Raw genomic sequence first — 12,939 nt, forward strand, 5'->3', positions numbered from 1 at the left:
TGTCAAGGTCAAGGTCATCGGAAGTCAGGCCCTAATTGTAAACATTTACCAATATTTTTAATAAAAAAGCCGTTTTTACACACACAAAATAGAAATATTGATTTAATTCTAGTTCAGACAATAGCCACACTTCTGCAGAATTAGAAATTTTAGAGAAAGAAAATTTTAGCTTTTTGTGTTTCAGATACCTAGAACAGCTAAAATTATTTACACCGTCTGTCATTTATAGTGACAAGGATATAACAGAAAAGAAGAGCATTTTTGTTACTTAAATAAAAATAAAATTTTAAAATAAGGTGAAGAGAACATGCAAAGTTTAACGTTATTCACTTTTTTGTTTCCCTATAAAAAATTCCTGAAAAATATCTATTTTAAAGATATTTTAAATCAGAATACCTCCGTTAATAATTGTTTACATTCTCTTCCTGACGGAAGAGATTTTATCACCTCTCAATATAAATATAAAATTTATCTTGTCATGGTTTCATTCGATTTATACTCCGGCGTTTTTATATTTGTGATTCAATTAGATTTTATTGTTTATTTTGGTTATATTATTAGGAAATTGTTTAATGTTTTAGTCTAGTAGACTAATGTTTAATGTTTTAGTATGTTAACTGAAACATTATCATGTTTTAATATTTATATCTTCTTCTTTTATATTCATAGTAATCCGTTCCGAAGAAGACTAAAATTATAATAAGTACAGTCGAAATGTTACCCACGTGTATTGTTTATTTAATAAAATGTTTTTATTTTTATCCAATATCCTTTTGTTGTTGCTTGTAATTTAGCCGTAATTTGGCCAATTAAACATGCATAGGTAAAATAAATTTAATGAGAGTAAAAGAACATTATAAACTACAATTATTTCTCATAGTTAATAATATAATTATTGGTATGCATTTAAATATTACACGTAAATATTATTATGCTAAAGTAAAGGTTTTTAATGTAAGACTTTTTTAGATAGAAAAGCATATGTATAGAACCGTGATTTTTATACATTACATTTGCGAATTTTAATTTTTAAGTTTATAAATATTTATTTAATTAATTATATTGCAATCTTTATATATTTATAAACTTCTAATATATATACATATATATATTTATTTATAAATATAAAAAATAAAATTTGTAAATATAAACGCAAATGTAACGTATAGCGCATCGTCAATTTGCCAACTCGAGACTCGGCACTCGGCGAGACACGAGACACGAGACGCGAAACCCGAAATGCGTGGCATTGTGGTATAGCCGGCGCGTGCTAACGGCAACGCCGCGCCGGCAATGTCCCAGCTCAAGAGAGAAAGAGACAGCAGATCGTATGTCTGTTCTTCTCTCCCCGCTCAAAGCTTGCCAAGTGCCGAGCGTACACGAACAGAGGAGGGGCTTGCGCGACCAGCATATCCCCTCCATCTGAGTAGTTCGGACACGAACCATAGCACGGACACGAACCATGTGTGTACCGTTACCGAGCGTAACGACGTAGTTGACGTCCACTTTCTCAGGCGGCGTGTCAGTATACGTCCGCTGGAACGGAATGATCCCGGTGGCCGCTCTCAGGTTTCTCTCTGCTTAAAATCATATTTCTTGAAATATACCTTATGATTTTAAGATAATCGACTTTTTACAACGACTTTGGGAGGATGCCAGACTCATTTTCCAGTGTCAGTTGCATGCCAGACTCTACTAAAACATTTCTTTATACAAAAAACAATAAATATATAAAAGCTCAGCACTAATCAAATTCTTCCAACATAAGTGTTTTTTCGACAAGATCAAAGGCGCCGCAACGCCCATTCCAGCGAGACAGCGCAGCCAGACTCTGCATTTCATCAACAACACTATTAAAACAAGAGAAATTACTTTGTTCTAAGACTAATAAAAAATCGCTGACACTTTTGTGTCGCTACTTCTCGGATTATAACAAGGAAATATGAGAAAAGTAAAAAAAGTCCTATACTAACGACGGAAGGCGCGCGGCGCGAGCGGCAACGCGGGCTCGCGCGGCGAAAGGGTTCGGTTCGCGCCCGCTACGCGGCGCATCGCCGGTATATTCTCGCGTGATTAAGATTCAACATCGACCCCTATATCTAGGGCAGCTCGGCAGGGTTTCTACAGCGTTCTCAAGTTCGCTCGTGGCGGACAGCTGACCGCCATAGCCTATAACAGCAACTTATGTTTTTGCCATGACTGCAACAGACGTCTCGTTTTTTGTCCATCAGCCATATTTTTATTTTTTGCTCTCTAAATTTCCTATACTTTCTTGAAATCTTTTGCATATTATGACTATATCCTAGCCGTGCAAGATTAGCATGGTATTTACTTTGTTCGTGTATACTTGTATTTTCGAAAAAAATTTTCTGCGTGTAACGATTCAAACCGATAGAAACCGATTGAAATTACATCCTTGAATACCAATCCGTTTCAATCGTTTTCAGTCGGTGTAATCGTTATAAATCCGTGATTTCCGGATCAAGAATCCAGATTCATGCGGATTCAAAATTTTTAATCGGATTCAATCGGTCATTTTTAGCAGGGATGGCTCCTCTGGATTTGGTGCCAGTGCGGGTTGCCGTAGTGGACCCAAGAGAGAGAGAAGAGGAGGAGGAAACCCCCCCAGCTTTAGTTGTACCGGAACCGGTGGTTGCCGATCCTTCGGTGCATGTTCGGGATCGTGCCATTTTTCTCGCGATGCAAGTACGGATGATCGACCTTTGGATTGGTCGACCTTTGCCTAATTTGGCCGATGCTCGAATTTTGTTCGGGCGGGGTCAGATCCGTGAGATCGGACGTGGACGATCCTTTGACGATGATCCCCTGGTTTCGTACCTGCGCTCTCTGGCTATTGGCACCGTTCGGGCAAGTGGCTCGCAGTTTATGGCCGCTGTGCGGGTATGCTGTCGGCGGGTATGCTGCTGTCCGCTGTCCCGGATGGCAGATCGGGAACATAATGCTCCCCTTCGTGATTAAGGTAAGTTTTGTGTAATTTCGTCTATTTGATAAGTGCTTTACGTTTCGATGCTTTTGCTTTTCTTTATCTAGTTTTCGATAAAGGCTTTCCAACGATTGGCGTTGACGCGTAATGTTTTTCGTTTGATCTTTATTGTATAGTTTACGTCGTTGTGTTTCTCGATAGTCTATTACATTACAATGCGTAATTTTATTTCTCTTGGAACGTCAGGTTTTTTATTCACTTTTCCTTTATGCTTCTCGGGTAGACGGGCGTTTGCCGGCGCGCTATCAGCTCGCGTCGTGATCTCAGGTTTCACCGTCGTGATGCGCGTTAGCTTATCGTTTTCTAAATGAAGTATATTGCAAAAATCGTAGCAGTTCTGCTCTAGCGCCTTTCTTTCTTTCTTATTTAAAATTTTCATGCGTTTTTTACGTAATTTCTCGCGTCGTTTATGCATTGATTTTCGCTCTTCAGTCGCAGGTAATGTCCGAGTGTGTCCGTGTCAGTCACCGGTGCCTCTACTAAATTTTCCTGCGGCGTGATTATTTCGACGGACTTCTCCGTTATGTTTACTGCGCTTTTTGGACAGAAAAAATCTATCGGTTTACCGTGATACTTCCGATAAAGATTCCAGAGTTAGGTTTTACACGTTTTACAATACCTTTTTTATTTCGATCTGTAGCTGTCGTTTGTAGAATTGTCTTACCGCGGGGCAATAGAATTAGCGTTTTACACGGTTGGAGCTTAAACTTCGCAGTACCGATTTTCAGTCGATTTTCGGCGTGGTTGGGAACGGCTCGATGTTTTTTCAGAAAGTCAATTTCTAGAATGCCTTCGTAGTCCATCGAGAAATCGTCTCGTACTACGTACATCGTATGCCGTATTGCTTTCTTGCCTGCGAGTATTATGTGGCTCGTATTTTTCCGAGGGTGTATAATTGATGTCCAGTTACGCCGGTCAGCGCTATTTTCTTTTTTTATATTTTAGTCTTATCTTTTAGTTTTCCTACCTTTATGAAGGTGATGGCAGCTCCGGAATCAAGTAAAAAATTTAGTTTTTTCTTGGTTGCTTCTCGCATCGGGAGAGTGACAAGGTCGAGATAATAATTTTTATTAGTTTTGCTCGTCACTTGAGTAACTTTATACTCGCGCGCGTGGCTCGTCTCGTGCTTTCTCTGTTTCTCTTCTTTGTCGCTGCCGCTGCTGCTGCTGCTGCTATCGCTATATGACGTTTTATCGTCCAGCTCCGGTGTCTTATTTCCTCGACGCTTTTCTGTTGTATTTATCGGTTTCCTTTCACGTGTATTATATTTAGATTGGCGAATCCCCTCCTTTTCGGGTCGGTCGTTTAGCTGCCAACAATCATCCCGAGTATGCCCTTGCTTTTTACAATATTTGCAATACTTATCGACGGTATTTATTCCGCTGGGTTTTTCTGCTCTCGGGAGAGAATATTTGTTTGCGTATCGGCTCGTATGGCAGTCTCGCCCTCAATCTCGCCCGTAATGGCCTGTTTCTCCACATTTGTGGCACTGTATTTCCGCGGTCCGTGAATAACGCGCGTTTTCTGTATTAAATTTATTTTTGTGCGTCGGGTGTCCGTTCCGCGGGGAGGGGCCTTTTACCTTTTCCTCCGCACTGGCGCCGGTTATTGCTTCCTGTAGCGTTTGGTATCTTTGCGCTCTGACTACCATTTTAATGTCCTCGTACAGCCCGATCTGGTAATTTTGGAGGGCCTGCACCTTTTTACTATCGAGAATGGCCTTCTGCTGCTTTTGCGAGTGCCCTTGTCCTTCCTTCATTGCCTCGTACAGTTCTCGCTCCAGCTTTTCTACGCGCCTCCCGAATTCCTGTGCACTTTCTCCCGGTTTCTGCTTTAGGGAGTTAAACTCTAGTTGTAGGTGGGTCATACTGCGTTTTCCTAGATTTTCCTTTTCCAGTTTGCGTTTTAACTGTTCAAAATCATGGATATCGCGAGTGTCAAAGTCTATCATGGCTTTTCCTTTAAATTTTGTGCATAACATGGCTCCAGGAGTAATGATTCGTCCGCGGACTGTATGTTTTTCATCGGGTAAGTACTCGCGTTTAGAAACTCGCGGACGCGCTCACGGGATTCTCCGTTTATCTCGGGAATCATGTTTCGGGCTTCCTTCAAGCTGAGGAACCCGAGGTGGTGTCCCGGTTGATTACGGACGTCGCTATGCGTTCGCCCGTATGTGACGTCTAATTGACCCTGGCTGCGTACGCGGCGATCTCGGGCGTCGGGGCGATCGTAAGTGGCGGATTCTACCCGGCTTACGCGGTCCTATATAGGTATCCCGCATGGCGCGAAGAAGTTTGACAGAGCGGTCGAATTCTGCGGCCTCTGCGCGGTTCATGCGGTCTTGCATTTCGCGCATCACGTTCAGGACGTCGTTGAGCACGGAGTCCTGTGCTCCCGGCTCTACTTGTGTCGGCTCAGGGGCTCGACTTTGGTCGGGTTTCGGACGGTCGCCTGTTAGCCGCGGGTCTGAGTCGCTCTATTTCCGCGTTGATTTGCGCGAGTGTTATGTCTTCGCGCGGCGCAATGGCCGCGGCAGCTCGTTGCAGGCTCATTTTGTTGACCCGGGGGGTATGATTCTCTTCGGTCGGATCGAATACGTCGTTGTCGTACGACGTCAGCGAAAATTCTCCTCTCTCGGAGGTATCCGATACACCGGAACTAATTGTGGGGTCTAGTCGTAGTACGTCACTGTCGTTTTCGTTATTGTTCGTGTTATTATTATCGTTATGTTCGCGCACTAAACTTGCGTCTATTTTCCCGAACGAAAATTCTCGCTCTACAAGGACGTTTAGGTGCAGTTCCGACGTGTTATCGTCTGTAAATTGCGAGTCTAGATTTTGTCGCACGCGGTCTAACGCTTCGCTATTTGTATGTCTATCGACACGTACGGGACTTCGCAAGCTATATTTAATTGCGCACCGCGCTGGTTCGCTGTGGAGGAACGACGCGTTTTGAACGGGACGGAATGGGGTGATTTTGCCTTCTGACATTTATCGCTTTATCACGCCCTACAAATAAACGCGTTACAAATGTTTTTCGACTTACATTAGTAGTAGCATGTTGCTCGTCACTGTGCTGGTCGTTGACCGTCGCTGCGTGGCTCGGCTGCGGAGCCGGCGCGGCGAGTCACCGTTGTGGTAGGTCGGCGCCTTCTCCGGTGTCGTAGATAGCCGCTACCGGGTGCTTCCTTCTTCTGGAACGGGCCGCTACCAGGTGCTTCCTTCCTCTCGAGCGGACTGCTACCGGGTGCTTTCGTCAGGGCTGATTCCACCACTTTCACTAATTCGCTCTTTTCTTTCAAGCGAATACTCGTGGCGGGAACACACGCGACGGGGATGTTTCGGTGTTAACTGACGACTGCCTTAGTTGTCAGCATTTTTGATACCGCGATCAAAGGTCTAACGGGCAGGTGATGTCCGGGATGACCATATTTGGTCATTCCCGAAACTTGTGCAGACTTCGCGTCAGCGGTCTTCGTCGCTAGGGTCATATTTCCGATAAGATGCAACTCGGAGTTGCCAAGTGCAATACTTAATCTCTAATTCGTTGTGCGCTCACAACAAATGTGATGGCAGTAAAAAAGCAGCACGGAATAAGGGAAGTTCCAGGTTTGAATCTTAATATAATATTTTTCGTAATTTAATTTAATAAAAATGAGATGCTTTATACATAAGTATCAAAGATCATATCAATTTAGAAAATACCAAAACCCATGATCGAAACGTGACGATTAATCTGACCAAAACCGATGGTCGAATTGTCAAGACATTGCGTACCCAGTCAGAACGCTGATGTCGATCGACTAAGACGTCTAAGAGCCACCGCACAAGACTCTCACTATGGTCACGTAGCGTAACGTAACGTGAATCAACGCACAAGAAACGTATCGATTAGAGCCTCCGCACAAGCTCTCGTATGGTAACGTAACGTAGATCAACGCACAAGAAACGTATAACGCCGTAACGGCCGTAACCAATACGTTTCTTGTGCGTTGGCTCACGTTATGTTACGCTACGTGACCATACGAGAGTCTTGTGCGGTGGCTCTAAGGCCCTAAGCAGAATGGCTGTCTTGGCAATGTTTTATGCCTTAAGTCTTTGTCTTATGTAACGCACAATACTGTACAGTATTGTGCGTTACATAAAACAAAGACTTAAGACATAAAACACTGCCTCGATAAGAATCATAACATGGCACGTAACCTCACTAAACTCCGTTGGTTACGTGGGCACCATAAACCGCGTTTACAGTATTAATGGCGAATTTACATAACATACAGATTTCGAGATAATTACAAAAACGACTCCGCCCCGGTGACGACTTCGCCCCGGTCTCCCCTACGTATATATGTATATGTAGTTTTAACAACTATTTAAAACTTAACTTAGATCTTATCTCTCTCTTTTCTTTATTGACTTGAAAAATTGTTATTCTCATATTCTTCTTTCAACATCTTTCTGCGTCTTTTGCTAATGTTGTAATTATAATTATATGTGCATTAACGGGATCTTTTTTAATCTTTTTATGTTTATACACATAAATAAATAAATATACATAAAATAAATAAATTTCCTTTTGCAGCTTCACGCGGCCGCGCTCTCCTCCCTACGATCCGAAGTGGCCGAGCTGAATTCGCGGCTGGTGACGGCTACTCGCGCGCGAGAGACGACCGAGGCCGCGCTGATGCGGGCGGAGGTCCAGGCGGCCCGCACCGAGCAGCGGGCGGAACAGCAGGCGGCGCGGCGGCACGAGGAGCGGCTCACCGAATTGCATTCCGTCATCGCCGAGCTCGGCAGACAGCTGGAGCGGCATCGCGCCACCGTAATTGCCGAGGACGACGAGTCCGGTAAGGGTCCAGCTCTTCTCTTCATCCCGCCTTACGGTTACGAACGCACGGGAGAGAGTATCGTGATTCGGCGTGTTGATTTCGCTTCACGAAGAGCGAGAGAGGGAAGAGAACCTTCGAATAACGATCAGTGCCACGGCAAATTCCCCGGCGGGCAATCAGTGAATCTCTCCAGGCACCGACAGTAACAATAGCAATAGCTCTCGGTAGCGCGCGCTCTCGATTCCCCCGGTCCCCCTTCTCGATACCGAGAAGAAGAGCGATCACTTAGGGCCTCGCGACGCGCCGCATACCGTCGGCATCGACGCGTACCTACTGTCGCGAGAGACGATCGCTTATTCCGATGAATAACCGGGGCTGATGGAGTAGATTTGTTTCTCCAAATCGCATATTGTAGAGCATATTAATCGTCGATGGCCGCAATTTGAGATGGTCTTAATAAATGCGTAGAAGTCGAGACAAGCAGAGACCGAGGGTTCCATCACCAACCCGGTAGAGGAGAGCGAGGGCGGTGGGGACAACCAGGGAGATGGCGATCGTACCCTGGGGGACGCCGATTCCAGCTGCTACGAGGACGAGAATCGACCGACAGAGGTAAAAGGAACTCTTAAGGTTTCAATTTTGAACGTAATATACCTAATGTTTGGAGGGTATATTTTATATTTAATATATCTCTTTAAAAAATGCATTATTATTTTTAATATAGAATGGTAGGGACAGTCCGGCCACGTTTCCAACTCCCGAGCCAACGCAGCAAGCGGCGTCGTGCCAGAGCGTCGCCGTCGCGGTCCTGTGATTCGTTAATGACATCTTAAGATTGTACTTAAGATGTCATTTGTAGAAAAACTGCCACGTACTCCTGCCATCATTTTGTCTTTATATATTTGTATTTGTTCGAATACTGATAAGGTCTTTTGCAGTTTTCCTTATCCTTGCAACAAATGTTGGTATTCATGTAATAAGTCGGCTGCAGACGCAAAGAATTAATAAAGTAAAAAATATTTATAATAATTATTTGAATATTTTATAAATATTTATCAAAATATTTTATAAATATTTTTGAAATCTTAGATTGAACAGATGATAAATATTTATTATAAATATTATAAAAATGTTTATTGTAAATATTATGATACATATTATTAAATATTTATTAAATTATTATGATAAATATTTTGTAAAATATTGTTACATTCTTGACGAAATGTTTAGGAAAGGTTTTTGGAAAGGTAACAAGAGTATGTCTTTCTTTTTCATTGCACTTTTTATTGCACAAAATTTTTAATTATATGTAATATTTAAAAAAACGCTTTGCTATATATTTTAGACAACGTGCATTTTGATAATTTTGTCTTTTACTTTCTCGTGCTTTGTTAATCTCAATAATAGTGTTGCTATAATAAATGACACAAATACACTTTTAGTTCTATATTAAGAAAGATTAATGTTTCATAAACCCTATACAATTATTAAAACGATCATTTAGAATTCAAGATCGTAAAGGAATCACATCTATCACGAGTCTTAACAAAGTTCGAGAAAGAATTTAAATAGGAAGAATTTAGATAACGCGATAATACACTTAATACGTATAAAAATAGAAAATGGAATGTAATTAATTGTGCCGTTAAAATCTGCAAGTATAAAATAGTCTCGTTATTGTAAAAAAAAAGTTGATACAACAGATACATGAGTATTAATACCTCGATTGATATTATCATAAAATAATAAAAACAAAAAGTCTTAAAAATTAATTGGTACATAAGACAGGTTTATTTGGTAATAAAAATGTAATATACATATAATAATAAGTATAAAGTACAAAATTAAAAACTTCTAAAAATTTAAAATAATATTAATTATAAAATATTAATACAATTGACACACTATTAGGAAATATTATCTAATAACAAATATGATTGAAAATACATACAAATACTTTATTACTTATGATGAGCTGATTCGTATTGAACGCATCGCTAGCGTATATTGCATTCGACGCTTCCCTGGGATCCGTCACGGTGGACGCGATATCGAAGAACTGCGCAAATTTTGCATCGACCGCCGCAAGGATTCTGACCAAACGATCGAATCTCGCTTCGATGCACCGATCGAGATCGAACATACGATGCAGCGTCGATTCGGTCATCATCAAGCGTACGTTTACAGATTCGAGACGTATGAGTTTGACGTTATTAACCGACGTACAAACTCTCACCGTTAGCGATCCAACGTTTATAAAACTATGGGCATCTTTGAAGTCGTTATTGCGAAAGAAATTCTGAATATTTCGTCGTTGCTCGTAGAGTGCCTTCCACGTTTCGAGAAACAACAGCAGTTCCTTTCCTCGATGATCTCCAACGGCGATCTCCACGTAGCTCGGTGGGCCCACGTTGATGCCAATTTCGAGGAATTTGTATCCCGTAGCTGTCAGCGCGTATCGTCTGCTGAGTATACGAACCGCGCGACGGTCCCCCGAAATGCTGGATAAAAGAAATGAAATTAGTTTTTTATTTTCATAAGTATTACAATATGCAAAGATATAAAAACTGGGGGAGACTCTATATGTTAATTTTCTCTCAAACGAAACTTACCTATCATATCTGGCCTCATACGTTTGAGTTTCAACGTTGTGAATCGGCACGTAATAATTCACGGCATTCACGCGTTTTGCACCGTTGTTGCTGCTGCTGCTGCTGCTGTTGCATCCTTCAAAGGAGAACATTTTCGCTCTCTAGGCTCTGAGAAGTTGATCGTCAGTACAAGCGATCGCAACAAGACTGATCATATGAAATTACTCGAGTATAAGCGACAACTCCAAAAAGTAATGATGTGGTGGTGGGGGAAGGGGAAGCGGGAGGGGGAATTAATGTTTATAGAACTGCGCAGTGGATTTTTTAGGAGAGAGGGAAGTAAAGCCTACTTTAAAGGTGATGATGGGGGAGGGGAGGGGGAGTAAGAAAGAAAACAAAAAGTTATATATAATAATATATTTATTAAAAAAAAGATCGCAAATCTTTATGGCGTCGCGCGCGACCACCAATTAAATAGTTTTATTACATTTTGTAACGCGCAATTCTTTTCATGTTTTCCACATCGCATAGTATTGGTGTCGTCTAGTTTATTCAAAGATTCAATATCTTCGTAATGCGCGTCCAGAGTCTCGACGATTAGGTTTTTTCGCGCATAATTCTCCAGCAGATCCACCAGCCATTCTCGTTTCTGGCATCCCTTGACGTACACGAGAGTCGGCATCTCGTCGTCATCGTCTTCTTCTTCTTCTTCTTCCATACCAAGCACGGCCGATGTAATCAGGCGTTTTACCATGCTGTACGGCACGTTTCCGTCTTTCCATCGTAATCCATGGTGATTGCGAATCAACCAAGTAACGCACGATTTGTCCGATTTTGTGAGAAGATTCCACGGCATGGGGTACGTAAAGATGTGATGCGTCAGAACGTAGCCTTTTCTCAGCACCGCCACCTCCTTCACGACAAATTTCATCCCGACGAGGAATACTTGCAGGTCCACAAACGTTGGTACGGACATGACGAGATTTCTTTATCTCTCTATCTCCCTCGTCGATGCGTCAATCGAGAGGAATGACGCACAACTCTGCAAACCGTCTCGCGACACTCTGATTTATACTTCCCCCTCCCTCCCTTGCTTCTCTAAATAATTGTATCGGAGAGTGATGGAAAGAGAGAGAGAGAGAGAGAGAGAGAGAGAGAGAGAGAGAGAGAGAGAGAGAGAGAGAAAATAATATTCACGTCGACGTTGCCGCGAACACTCAGACTATTTTGCGCACCACGTTCGTCAACGGGTTGAACTCAATCACGCGGTCGTGTATGATGAAACAGTACGCGGAGGTATTCGGCGGTACGTTCTCCATGCAGTCGAATTCTATTCTGACATCCACGGTGGCGTTTTTGATGGATGCGTTTTGGCGGGAGCAATCGATGATCACGAACGGGCCGTTACGTAGAAAAGTCGAGATGGTGAGACTCGGCTCGAGATATTCGTATCCGTAGTAGCCCTTGCAGAAACGCGCGTACATATCGTACAGAATCGCCCATCTGTGTTTGCCAAAGTCCAAATTCAGATCGTCGTACGGATAAACTTCCGAGTTTAGATAGAGTTTTACGTTGGTCAAGTTGCAGTCGTCGAATCGGCTTGTGTCGACGGACATGACATTCTTCCGACCCGTCTGCAGAGCGAAGACGACGTATCGCGGTTTCTCGAGCTGAGTCGCGGTCTTAATGGCCCACGAGTGCTTAGTCGTATTCTGCAATAGGGGATACTCGTACAGATCCCACGAACGGAAACCCATACTTAGATATCGTCCGTCTTCCAAGGCGCGCAGCATCGACAGCTTGTTGATCTCGTTCAATACCACGTGAGGCATTCGCCATTGTATCTTGAGTATTTTGATAGTAGGCTCCAACGCGAGACTTCCCACCAGGGAATTGTTGTCGTTGCGCGCTCGTATCAAGATCAATTCGTGACGAGCGTTGATCACCACGCGTTTGTAATCCTCACAAAATCCCAGTAACAAGTTGAGCGGAACGCAGAAATTGAAATATCCGTTCGGATTATTATGTGGTTCCCAGCCCGCGTTTCGCAGGATCACGCTTCTGTCGGACGATACCGTAACGTAGTTCTTGAGCGTGCTGGTTATTCCTACGTTTCTGCAATCTCCATACCGTCGAGCTCGTAGCGAATCTCATCGAACATGAACGCGACGCAATTAGTACCCAATACCACATTATCGACTTGGTCGGCTGCTCTGGTCACCGTCAATGTTCCTTCGATGTAGAGAAAATTTTCGCACGGCAACGTATACAGATCCTGCTGTTGTATGGGTATTCGTATCTCGTCGCTATAATCAAACGTTGTGTTGGCGTACGGGTTGTACGTGTGAGTCTCGATCTTGACGATGCGATCGTCAAAGACCGGCTCGCTTCCGATGTTGAGAATTTCAGTCATCGTTCAGATGTTTCGCACCGCGAATCCCAGAGATTGTAAAAACTTAACGTTCGACGCGATGAGCTTCTTTCTCGTCGCTTGTTTAACGCCACCGAATGTCGAC

The 12,939-nt window shown here is 42.9% G+C and overlaps 2 protein-coding genes across 4 annotated transcripts in view; one reads left to right on the top strand and one right to left on the bottom strand.

The window, feature by feature from the left end:
- The window catches only part of LOC139822329 (uncharacterized), a 28,050-nt gene extending 19,195 nt beyond the window's left edge, over positions 1–8,855 (top strand). For 2 of the 3 annotated variants that reach the window (XM_071793947.1, XM_071793949.1), the window contains 4 exons: positions 2,543–2,980; positions 7,586–7,850; positions 8,301–8,444; positions 8,557–8,855. In XM_071793947.1, coding sequence (XP_071650048.1) covers positions 2,756–2,980; positions 7,586–7,850; positions 8,301–8,444; positions 8,557–8,564 — 642 coding nt within the window. In that variant the 5' untranslated portion in view covers positions 2,543–2,755 and the 3' untranslated portion in view covers positions 8,565–8,855. Of the gene's footprint in view, positions 1–1,542; positions 2,981–7,585; positions 7,851–8,300; positions 8,445–8,556 lie in introns of those variants that run through there. The other variant, XM_071793950.1, reaches the window with a different exon arrangement.
- Positions 8,856–11,640: 2,785 nt separating this feature from the next.
- LOC139821428 (uncharacterized) lies at positions 11,641–12,836 on the bottom strand. Its single transcript, XM_071792427.1, has 2 exons — positions 12,742–12,836; positions 11,641–12,484 (listed from the first exon to the last, which is right to left on the bottom strand). Exons 1-2 carry the CDS (start codon positions 12,834–12,836, stop codon positions 11,641–11,643), a joined length of 939 nt encoding a protein of 312 aa, XP_071648528.1.
- Positions 12,837–12,939: the final 103 nt, after the last annotated feature.

This window comes from Temnothorax longispinosus, chromosome 11 (genome assembly GCF_030848805.1).
Source record: "Temnothorax longispinosus isolate EJ_2023e chromosome 11, Tlon_JGU_v1, whole genome shotgun sequence".
Lineage (NCBI taxonomy): Eukaryota > Metazoa > Arthropoda > Insecta > Hymenoptera > Formicidae > Temnothorax > Temnothorax longispinosus.

Coding starts and splice junctions, on each gene's coding strand:
- LOC139821428 (XM_071792427.1), bottom strand. CDS start 12,836: ATGACTGAAATTCTCAACATCGGAAGCGAGCCGGTCTTTGACGATCGC. Junction 12,485..12,741: donor AACCCGTACGCCAACACAAC/GTTTGATTATAG, acceptor ATCGTCCGACAG/AAGCGTGATCCTGCGAAACG.